Source organism: Phacochoerus africanus, chromosome 10 (assembly GCF_016906955.1).
Source record: "Phacochoerus africanus isolate WHEZ1 chromosome 10, ROS_Pafr_v1, whole genome shotgun sequence".
NCBI classification, from domain to species: Eukaryota; Metazoa; Chordata; class Mammalia; order Artiodactyla; family Suidae; genus Phacochoerus; species Phacochoerus africanus.
In genome coordinates, this window is record NC_062553.1 from 29,881,399 (window position 1) to 29,893,822 (window position 12,424).

The window sequence follows — 12,424 nt, forward strand, 5'->3', positions numbered from 1 at the left end:
AAATTTATATGTGTCTACATCTAAAAATTTAAATTATAAGGATATTTTTTAACCTGATACAATATGTGCTAAAAAATTGATCTCTGGAGAGATTAGGAGATAACTAAGAAATAAGTTGGGGGGTGGAATGCGGATGAAAGGAGAATTAAATTTTTTGGCCACTCCAAATATTTCTGATTTGGTTTCATAAATGTGTATTCAGGTATGATGAAGGTACTTTGTTTGGCTGTGCCCACGGCATGAGGAAGATCCTGGGCCAGGGATGGAACCTATACCACAGCAGAAACCCGAGCCACAGCAAAACCCTATGTTTTAAGTACCACAGGATTTTTTAACTGATAGAAATCCTAATGGGAATTCTTTTGTTTTCTTTTTTTTCTCTCTCTCGATCCCTCCCTGCCTTCTTCCACTCCCCTCTGCTTTCTTTTACTTTTTCTTTTCTTTTTCTTTTTCTTTTTTTATTTTTAGGGCTGCACCTGCGGCATATGGGAGTTCCTGGGCTAGGGTTCAAATCAGAGCTGCAGCTACCACCCTTTACGCCACAGCCACAGCAACACCAGATCCAAGCCACATCTGCAAACTACACCGCAGCTCATGGCAATGCCGGATCCCTCATCCACTGAGCGAGGCCAGGGATCGAACCTGTATCCTCATGGATACTAACTGGGTTCATTTCCACTGAGCCATAATGGGAATTCCCTTTTTCTTTTAATATAATAAAATTACTCTGAAGTTCCTTTGGAAAGATACTAGGAGAGGATGAAAGAATGAGACATCGCTTAATGTTTAGCAAGCATTTAATCTTAGTAAAGTTAGAACAATTCTTATAATTAATGACAGATGCAATGGATACTTCATTGCTGAGGATGAGGAGGAAAACTGAAAGTGGACAGAAATTCTTTGAAGGAAAGTTTGGCAGTGTATCAATAGTCACTTTATAGATCATGTTCTTGCATTGTAATACCATGCTTTAGAATCTATCCTAAGGTAATAAAATTAATGTGGAGACTAAATATTGAAACAAAGATATTTATCCCAGTCAATATGCTTCATATCAAAAAGTTGAAAATACCCTAGATGTAAATGTTCAAAAATTACAAATTACCAGGATACATTTAAGGTATAGTATTTTGTAACCATGAGTTATTATGATTGCAGGTAGTTTTAGTACAACAGAAAATATTTCTGTTCTAATGCAGGTTTTCAAATTCCTACAAGATGTAAAATTGTATGTAGATTGTTTAGTTATAATGCATTGAAAAAACTTGGAGGTATTGGATCAAAATGGCCAAGTGAGAGCTCATGAATCATTTTCCATTCCATACAACCTTTCTAAAAATGACAGAGAAGTGGGTTAGTTGTTGGGGGGAGGGGATGGTAGTGGGAAAAGGTAAGGTCAGCTCCATAATAACACTATAAAATCATGCTATCATCAGATCGGATATGTTAAGTCATCCCTAAAACAGAGAAGGCTAGATCGACAAAGCAAATGACTTTGGAAACCACGTTTGGGGGAGACAGGTGCATGTGTAGACGCGGCGCCCCTCCCCCCATGCACTCCAGACCCAGAGGGACCGGATACAAGGAAACTAAGGGGCAGCTGCAGGAAGATTATAATAACCCAGCTCTGCTGGCCAAGCTGATAGGTCCCTTTCCTCCACCAAGTGGTGCCAAGAAATAGACGCTGGCATGTTTGCCTCAGGCTAGAAGAGCGAGTGTAAGCCCTCAGAGGGAAGAGGGAGGGAAATGCTGCAGGGTGTCGGTGACACTCACCGAAGATCAGGGAAGAGTTCCCTGGTGGCCTAGCAGTTAAGGATTCAGTGTTGTCAGTGCTATGGCACAGGTTCTATCCCCGGCCAGGGAACTTCCGCCTGCCACAGATGTGGCCAAGAAGAAAGAACAGGGAGTCTTCAGCACCAAGGCTCTGACTCACCCACAGCTGCTGGACATAGAAAGAAAGAACATCCATAAACAGGCAAGGAGACGTTTTCTTTTCTTCACGTAGAAACGTATCAAACACATAGAAGTTTAAGAGAATATTACAAACAACCAGCACTCACTGCCCAGCTTTAACAGCTTACTAGTATTCCATCATTCTTATTTTTTCTATGCCATCATTACCTTTATTGTTTTTCTGGAATATTTTTTAATTTTTTTTTTATTTTTTGCTATTTTTAGGGTCGCACCTGCAGCATATGAAGGTTCTCAGGCTAGGGGTCAATTTGGAGATACAGTCAGAGCAACTCGGGATCCAAGCCATGTCTGCGACCTACACCACAGCTCACGGCAACGCCAGATCCTTAACCCACTGTGTGAGGCCAGGGATCGAACCCGCAACCTCATGGTTCCTAGTCGGATTCGTTAACCGCTGAGCCACGACGGGAACGCTCCTGCCTGATCCTCTTGCATCACTTACGCTCCACCTCAAGATGGTGCCTCTCGGAGTCCAGCCCCACGGAGGGCTGCAGGTAGGTGCCCCATCAATATTCGCAGCTGGACCTGACCTTTGAAACTTTCCAGCTGAGATTCCAGATGTCTCCACTGTGTCCTGACCCACAGAGCCTGTGAGCATGAAATCACAGTGGTTGCTTCATGCTACTAAGTGGGAGGGGTGCTTTGTCTCCCATCAGTAAAATTCAGAAACATTGGTTCAAGTTCATTTTCATCCCATTGTTTCAAAATTTTTCTTTATAGTTGATCTGTCAAAATCAGGATCCAAGCAAGGGTTACACGTTGCTGTGAGCTATTATTTCTGTTAAATATCATTTAATCCACATGCATTTCTCCTTTTCTTTTTTCCTTTTTCATTTTTTATGCCATCTGTGAAGAAACTGAGTCTTTTGTCTTCCAGATTAACTTGCATTCTGCTTTGGTTGATGGATCAATCAGCCAACCATAGCTTACTGTGCTCCTCTCTGAGCTGTATTTCCTGTCCAATGATGGCTACATCCAGCACGGTTGGTCAGCTTTTTCTGTAAGGGGCTGATAATCAATATTCTAGTCTTTGTGGGCTACTCAATGCTGCCATGGTGACACAAAAGCAGTCACTGATTATTTATAAGTGAATGCGGGTGGCCATGTTCCCAAAGAACTTTATTTTCAAAATAGGCAGCAGCCATGTTTGGTCCATAGGCCACAAATGAGGGCCTTGGTCTAGGAAAAAAACAAAGATTATCAAATACAGAGATGAATACACAATCCAGAATCAACAAAAAAGGAAAATCAACATCATGAATGGAAAACCAAACCAAACAAATCTAAGAACCAACATGAGAAGAAACAGTAAATAAAACAGAATACTTTGAAAGAAGTACTATAGATGGAATAGTTTAAAGAATTAAGGAGTTCCCACCATGGCTCAGCAGAAACGAATCCAACTGGTATCCATGAGGTGGCGGGTTCAATCCCTGGCCTCGCTCTGGGGGTTAAGGATCCAGCGTTGCCATGACCTGCAATGTAGGTCGCAGACGTGGCTTGTATCCCACATTGCTGTGGCTGTGGTGTAGACCGGCAGCTATAGCTCCAGTTTGACCACTAGCCTGGGAACTTCCATTATGCCACAGGGGTGGCCCTAAAAAGCAAAAAAAAAAAAAAAGAATTAAGAGACACTATGATATTTCCTAAACAAGAAAAGGATGTTGTGACCACAAGCATTTATAAGTTTTAGAAATGAATAATAATCAAAATAGAAATAAAAATCTCAGTAGATGTCTTAAATAGCATAAAGGACGTACCAGAGTACACCACTTAGGCAGCAAAATATGCTGGGAAATTGTTCCAGAACACCACACCAAAGGAAAAAGAATGGAAATAGTAAAAGTTTGCAGACATTAGACCCAGAAAGGCCAGCATCTCTCTAATAGAAGTTACAGACAAAGAGACCAGAGAGATGGATGTAAAGCGATAAGCAAATAAATAATAGTAGAAAATATTTCTTCTACGCTGGAAAAAAAAAAAAATGTGATTCCTGAATGGCCCACTGGGTAAGAACCAGGAAAAACATAGGGAGGAAATTTCATGTATGAACACATGATGATCGAGTTTCACAACTCCTGATAGAAAGAACCCCGAAATCCCCTCCACACATCCAGAATCTCATTCATGGACTCTGGGGTGGCATCTGGAAATCTGACTTTGTTTGTTTGCTTTCAAAAATACTGCTCCAGGAGTTCCAGTCGTAGCTCAGTGGAAACAAATCTGACTAGCACCCAGTAGGAAGCAGGTTCAATCCCTGGTCTCGTTCAGTGGGTTAAGGATCCAGCGTTGCCCTGAGCGGTGGTATAGGTTGAAGACTCGGCTTGGATCTGACATGGCTGTGGCTGTGGTGTAGGCCAGCAGCTGCAGCTTGGATTCAACCACTAGCCTGGGAACGTCCAGATGCCACAGGTGAGGCCCTAAAAAAAAAAAAAAAAAATTACTGCTCCAGGTGAATCTAATTTGCAGACCACTGCACTCTAGAGCAATCATGGGACTCAATACCAAGTCACCCTTTCCTAATCTGATGTTGACTGGATGGCCCAGTGCTTCCAGAACCCTCTGGCACTGACAGTCCCCCCATTCTCCTTCCTAGGACAAGTGCCATTGCCTTGATGGGCCATGGTTCACCCCCATCCCTTCCACCACCACGGAACACTGGCCTTTGACCTTGTGCCTAGTGACCAGCGTTTAGTTGGCATCTCCCCTGAAGCACCCTTGCATCTCCAACACTTCCTGACCTTGAACTTCTGCTCTCCCGGTCGGCCAGCCCCCATGCTGAATGTTCCTCTCCCTGCTTTATCCTGGCTCTGCTATGATTCATTAATTCACTTAACAAACACATCAAGCACTCAGTGTGTGCAGAGCACTGTGCCAGGTCCGGGGAATCGAAGCTGAAAAGACCCCATCTTGCCCTCGAGGAGTTCTCATTGGAGGCAAGTGTGAAAGAACAGACATGGACTACAAGGTGGTAAGTGTTATCATACAATATTTCTCCAAGGACAGCCGGAGGACCATCTGCATCTGACTTTCCCAAAGTTCTTATGAAATTTCAGATTCCCAGACACGGCCCCTTGGATCATGTTCTTATAAGGAGGTAGCCCAGGAATTTGTATTTTATGTATTTATTTATTTATTATTTTGTCTTTTTAGAGACTCACCCATGGCATATGGAGGTTCCCAGGCTAGGGGTCAAATCAGAGCTGTAGCCACTGGCTTGCACCACAGTCACAGCAACGCAGGATCGGAGGTGCATCTGCAACCCACACCCCCTGCAGTTCACAACAATGCCAGATCCTTAAACCACTGAGCGGGGCCAGGAATCAAACCCGTGTCCTTGTGGATACTAGTTGGATTTGTTACCACTGAGCCACAACAGGAACTCCAGGAATTTGTATTTTAAACAAGCTCTAGTCATTTTTATGACCATCAGACTGCGGTAACCACCGGCCTTGAAGAGCTATGTCCTGGGTCTCTGAATGGATTTGGAAGGAGCTTGGGGAGGGCGGGAAAGGGAACCGGGGGAAGAGCTGGACTGGTTGTTAAAAGGAGTCAGATCCCACAATGTTGTGCCAGGCTAAGGGCTCCTGGAGTTATGGGGTCAGCCACAGGGAGCCAGCGAAACGTTTTAAGGCAGGAAGGGGGTGGGACAGCAGAGTGTAATTTTAAAAGATGGCTCTTAGAGCAGGTGGAGGATGAATAAAAGCAGGTTGAGGGCAATGCAAGGAGGTTGAGGCTGGGGGCAGAGAGACAGCCCGGGGAAAATGTATTAAAGACCTGACCCAGCTCCATGGAAAGGCAGACAGAGAAGGGGAAGATGGGAGGTCGGTTAGGAGGTAGAATCAGCAGGGCTTAGTGAGGAGTTCCCCTCATGGCTCAGTGGGTTATGATCTCTGGCCTCCCTCAGTGGGTCGGGGATCTGGCATTGCCATGAGTGGTGGTGTAGGTCGCAGATGCAGCTTGGATCCCCAGTTGCTGTGGCTGTGGCGTAGACCAGCAGCAACAGCAGCTCCTAGATGACCCCTTAGCCTAGGAACTTCCATATGCTGCAGATGCAGCCCTGAAAAGCAAAACAAACCAATAACAACAAAAACTCCAGTGCTTAGCGAGACAAATCAAGGCTGAACTTGCTGCTCCTGTCCTCTGGGCTTGTCCCAGCCCCGTGGGAGGGTCAGGTTCTTAGTCCCAGTCAGTTTCTGTCTGCCCTGACCTGCCACAGTCAGCAAAGCCATACCAGGTCCAGTCCTAAGACAGTCAGTCGTTGGAAGAAACACATAGATAAAGCATACTTCTTTTGTGCTTTGATTTTTATTGCTCTGTTAGACACCATATCTAATTAGGCTTGATAAGTTAATTACCCTTAATATTTTGTTATTACAAAAATCTAAACACTAGGTGTTGTTTCCCCCCCCCCCCCCCGGGGGGGGGGGGTCTTAGTTTTGCAGCCCTTTTAAGGGTTCATGCCTAAACCACTCTCTAAGGTTACCAATGACCTCAGGCAGCAACTCCAAGAAAATGCAAGGGCAGAACTGACCAGCTGGTCCTTTTTGGACGTGCCTGAACTTTCACACATTGAAAGGAATGTCACACACCCACCTTCACGAGCTCCTCCAGAAAACCACACATTTTACGAGAGAATTATGCATGGACATGCCATTCATGTCCACCTAGCTGAGACTTTTCAGGTATATCCTTTAAAGATTACCTAAGTTACCCGGAACTGCAAAAGTAAATTATGTAGAGTTGCACAGATTAAAATAATAGTTATTGCTGATTAATCTTAATGGACATTAACAAAATAACAATGAAGTAGGTATTATAGAACTTTGTGCTTGATCAAATTAATTCTTTGGGGGGGGTGCTTTTTAAGGCCACACTCATGGCATATGAAGGTTCCCAGGCTAGGGGTCCAATCGGAGCTACAGCTGCTGGTCTACACCACAGCCACAGCAAGGTGGGATCTGAGCCGTGTCTGCGACCTACACCACAGTTCAAGGCAATGCCGCATCCTTAAGCCACTGAGCGAGGCCAGGAATCGAATCCGCGTCCCCATGGATACTAGTCGGGTTCATTAACCACTGAGCCACTACTGGAACTCCAAAATTAATTCTTTATATGTAGGATAGGTGCTAAAGTGCATGCACAATAGAAATAAATTATATGTGTGATAAGAGGATTCAAATAACTGCTTACACTTTGCGAAGTAGCTTCCATTATGACCTTATTTGATCCTCACAGAAGTTCCTTAAGGTGAATTGACCTGATAGTTCCATTTTATAGATGAGGAAACTGAGGATCAGAAAAATTCACTGAATGGCCCAAGGACACACAGCAAATAAGACAACTTTTCTATATCTCAACTAGCATGTTTTTGGTTGCAACTAACAGAAAATCCAAATCAAAATGTACTAAATAGTAAATGGAATACAGAAACTCTGTAACAGAAAAAGTCCCATGATATGGCGGGCTTCAGGCACAGTTTGATCAGAAATCCAGCTCTTTTATTTTGATTGTCTTGGATTGACCCTTCTTTTGGTGTCAGCTTTATTTTCAGGCTCTTTTTCCACTTAGTAGCAAAATGCTGAAACAGTTTCAGAGCCCACCATACTCCATAGAAGGAGAAAGGACTTTTCTTTCTCCAGTCATCAAACAGGAGACCCAGGCTTAGTTTTTAATCGAGACAGTGGCCAGGGGAATGCCATGTACTATTGGCCCAGGCCTGGGGTACCTGAGCCAATGACCATGGCAGTCAAGGACACAACCCAGGAGTTCCCTGCATGGCTCAGAGGAAACAAATCTGACTAGTATCCAAGAGGACACAGGTTCGATCCCTGGCCTCGCCCAGTGGGTTAACGATCCCTCGTTGCCGTGAGCTGTGATATAGGTCACAGATGAGGCTCAGATCCCAGGTTGCTGTGGCTGTGGTGTAGGCTGCCAGCTAGAGCACCAATTCGACCTTTAGCCTGGCAACTTCCATATGCCACGGGTGCAGCCCTAAAAAGATAAATAAATAAAAATAAAGACACAAGCCAGAAGTGGGAGGCTGGATCATTCTCCTCCAAACCCCACAGCTGCTATGGCACATGGAAGGAATGGAATGGAGGCTGCAGAGTGAACCTCAGTGTCTGCCACGAGCCAGGACTTGAATTCATGACTTAGGACTCTAAATCCTATGGCGTTTCGTTTGTTTGTTTGTTTGTTTGTTTTTCTCTATCTCTTACGTGTCATTATTCTTCACTTCTGGAGCTGATCGTTCTAACTAAAATTGTTATTTTTGAGTGTGAATGTGCCTAAAAAAGCCGTTCTGTGACCGGAAGTCCTTTCCAATCAGTGAGCACCAAGGCTGGACGTGCCTTTGCATGTGCAGCCGTGAGCTTTCGCTTCTTTGATTATGTCTCCTACTCACGTCCCTCTCAGTTTTGTTATGATTTTAATTTTTTCCATTATAGTTTATTTAAATGTTCTGTCAATTTGTGCTGTACAGCAAAGGGACCCGGTCATACATATATACATGTATTCTTTTTCTCACATTATCCTCTATCATGTTCTATCACTAGTGAGGAGATAAGAGTTCCCTGTGCTGTAGGGAACTATATAAGCAGGATCTCATCGCTTACCCACTCCTAATGCAATAGGCTCTAAATTAGTTTGCTCCATTCATTTTTGTTTTCCAATACATTTTTGTTTCTTTGTGTCAGGGCCCAACCAGGAAGACAGAAACCACGCTGAATATTTAAAACAGAGGAAGTTTAATGCACTGAGATGAAAGAAACTTAAAAGCTAAACAAGGGATGGTGAGGCAATCTAGAGACTAGCCACGGCAGGATGTTGCCGCCACTCCCAGGCTGGAGGGACAAAGGGAGGAGGTGATGCTACCCAAGCCCTGGGCCTGGGATTACCCAGAGGAAGTGGGAACTATGGCAGGTTTCCTGTGAGAGCTGGAGACAAGGAAGAGAGGCCGCAGCTGCCAGAGGTACCATGCCAGTACCAAGGGAGGGAGAAACACTCAGACTTCTCCCTCCCTCCTGTTCTCCAAATGGCCACCAGAGCATCCGGGGGCCAAACCCAGTTCGGAGCCCTGCTGACAGGGAGCCTGAGAACGTCAGCCTGGAGGGGTCAAGGCCCTCTGAACACGTGGCCAGGGAAGGAAGTGGGGAGGAATGGATCAAGCTAGCACATTTGCATGACAACATCAGGCACGTTCATGGCGGAAATTTTAGAAAATACAGATCTGCAGAGAGGCAAAGGTACAAACCATGATCTTACCAGGGAACTGCTGAGCGCTCCCTATTTCTCATTAGTCACTGGGGGATCCGTGTTCTGTTCCTTCGCCCGTCAACAGGCCAAGCACTCTGGCAGTTTGACATTTCGTAATGGACACCCTGAGAAATTCAGTTTCTCCTCTCTATCAAGTCAAATGTGAAAAAACAGATGTTACAACTGTGGTGAAGAAAACCTTTATTTCCTAAGAAACTGACTGACTTCTTTTCCCAGATAATGTGAGCTCTATGATTTATCAGGTTTCCTCTTTTTGCCCAGGCTACCAGGAAACTCCGAGTCACATGCTCAAGACCAGTAACTTTAAGCCTTTATGGCGGCATGTTCTCCTTCCCTCTTCTTCATGTTCTGAAGTATATTGTGTCACATCAGCTCTGTGATGTACGTGGACACATGAAGAAGACAGGGGCAGACACAGGCGCCTAAGGCAGAGGCCCTGGAGTTATTCCCCAGAGAGTTGCTGGGAGATGGCTTAGCCTGTCCAACTTTGTCCTCTCTGAGCCAGCTGGCCAGCACTGGGGAGTTGTCTGCCACCGTGGAACAGATTCTACACCCTCCTCAACAGCAGATGGCCACTCTGCACTAATCCATGTCCTGCATCACTGCTGAGGGAGACACCACTGTCACTGCACAGCTCACTAGCATCTTTGCTCCAACTCACTAGGCCAGGGATTACACATGTGTGTGCTCACATAGACGCCCGTTCCATCATGTTTCAGCTAAGCGGCCCTATTAGCCTCTTCACAATGGGAAGGGGTGGAGTGAGGGGCCACCCGGGGGATTATGGTTAGATGTTTAATTAGATTGGGCATTTTAACTAGGTTGAGCACAGCTTTTTCCAGGAGGTGAAAGCATTGCCTCAAGCGAGCCCCTCTCTGGCCTGTTTTAACTTCTTTGATTCCTAAGTTAGTTCCCTCTTGAGATGCTTCTCTTACAATTTTGTTTATCTGAGGCTGATAGTCTGGGCATGGTGCCCACTTTAATATGATTTTTATTGTGGCTACACATCCCCAGTGCTATCGAGAGGGTTATTATCGTGTTGTCTGAGACACCTTAACCATGGCGATTACCAGGCTGGGTGCACACCCATGCACCCCACCCCGCCCCGCCCTCCCCAGTGCTTTCTGCTTCCAATTTCAGAAATGAAGCTGACACTCGCTCCCATTCCACAGACACGATGAGCATTTGGAACTCACCCGCGTAGCAAAGTAGGTATTTGGCATTTATCAAGATCGTTGCATTGCGATAGGCAAATAGTTGATATTATTATTAAAACTGAGGTCCTGGAGCCTCTCTGTGGGTCTAAAGCACATGGAAAAACCCCCAATTGCTTGTAATTGGTTCTGAGTTCGAGAAACACATAGGCTTGCTTTCACAGCACATTTGCTTTCCTAGTTACATTTTACACAACCTAACGTGGTCACATTAGTTTGAATCCCCAAAGCATATACCAGCCCAAAGCTATGTTGCCTGGTAGGCGCGAGAGAAAAATCTGACCACAAATGCTCATCAGTGTAGCGCTGAAAGCTGGAAATAATAACAATGAAGCAGCACTGACAAAAGAAGGGGAATATTGTAGCATCTGGTTTGGAAAATGGAGTGTGTGTGTGTGTGTGTGTGTAAGTTCCATTCCTGGTTTCAGTACAGAGTTAGGTGAGACCCTCACTCCCTTTAGACCCTTTAGAACACAGGGGTTGAAGGTGAGTGATTGTAATAATAACCCACTTCACGGGTGTGGATGTTAGCCAATAGACATGCATGTCACTGGCTATGCATGAAGGCCTAAGGTGGGGCCCGAGCCTGGACTTGTCCAGGAGGTTCATGCCTCCAGCAGATAAGAGTCCTGCTGCAGAACTGTATCGCACTAGCAATGAGACTTACTGGAAAAACAAATAAAACATCTTAAATGTTTAAATGCATTTTCAAGTATTCATCCTCCAAATATTTAGACTCTTAAGCTGACTGGGCCAAGAACCCAAGCTTCCTGTGCATGCTGATGGTGCCAGCAATCTCCCCAAGATCAGCAAACATATAACAACTTAAAATATTATCCTCTTGAAGCCAAAAAAATAATTCCCCAGGTATTGTAGCAAAAATCAGCTGGGAGTCTCTGTCCAAAGGCCCCCTTCATCATGTCTGCAAGAGTTGACTTATTTTTTGTAAGTTTAAGACATTCTTACAAAAAGCCTTCCTGAAACCACAGTCTGTGTTCATGGCAAAGCTGCATCCTAAGAAAAAAGTGGGGATGGAGATTGAGGAGTAGAGATGGGTAGGAGGGAAAGGAGGAAAGAGGGAAAGAAATGCAGAAAAAACAACAAAGAGCCTATTGAGGATAGAACACTGGGACGCCTGAACCATGTCTTCAAGAGAGTCTAAGTAAACCAGGGACTTGGGGGTTGTTTTTCAAAGACAAGGGAGGAAGGCAAGAGTGGCAGAGGCTGATGGTCTTTGGCACCTAAATTTCTCTAAGCTCAGTCATTGTGTAATGGATTCTCCATTTCCCAGGCATAGCCCTACCAAACTTCCTCTTTTTAAAGCCTCCACAGGGAAAAAAAATTCATAGAATTCATAGAACTTCCAGTAAAATGATCTAATTCTAGAGTTTACCCATCTCATCTTTATCTAAGAAGCTCCACAAGATAAAATAAGCACCTCTATTATAGATTTTGATTCTAGATACATAATTGGTATTTAGTTCAGCTTTCCTCACGGACTAGGTAGAACAGTGGAGTCAAATCTTATATACATTAAACCTTTGTATGTTGGAGATTGGATATTGGTATTAAAAAGCATGTGCTCCAGAGTGAAGGTGAGACAAGACCAAAAATCTGTTCTGTCCTCTGCCAGTCTCACGCTCACAGACCACTCCCTGTGCAGTCTTTGGCTTAAAATCCACCTTTTTTTATATACACGACCCCAAAATTCAAGCTCACTGCTTCCCTGGTATGCAAATAAGAAAACAGCTCCAATGATGGAAGGAAAACTGGCTGAGAAACAGTATGCCAGGCTCAGCATGGCACCTCCCTAAGAGAGCTTCAAGGGAAGTTTTGATTATCTATGATTTTCATCTTGTGGCTGACTTTGCAACCAGCCCTCTCAGCAGATACATCTCTGCTGAATGATTTCCCCCATGGCACATAGTAAAATAAAAAAGAAGTGGGACATTTTTCTG

At 44.6% G+C, this 12,424-nt stretch overlaps 1 protein-coding gene across 1 annotated transcript in view; it reads right to left on the reverse strand.

Moving 5' to 3' along the window:
* Positions 1-2,337: 2,337 nt before the first annotated feature.
* Positions 2,338-12,424, reverse strand: part of LOC125137381 (potassium/sodium hyperpolarization-activated cyclic nucleotide-gated channel 4-like) — a 92,098-nt gene continuing 82,011 nt past the window's right edge. Inside the window, 1 exon segment of the mRNA XM_047798094.1 lies at positions 2,338-3,153. Within this exon segment, the coding sequence (XP_047654050.1) occupies positions 3,045-3,153 (109 nt within the window). The 3' untranslated portion in view covers positions 2,338-3,044.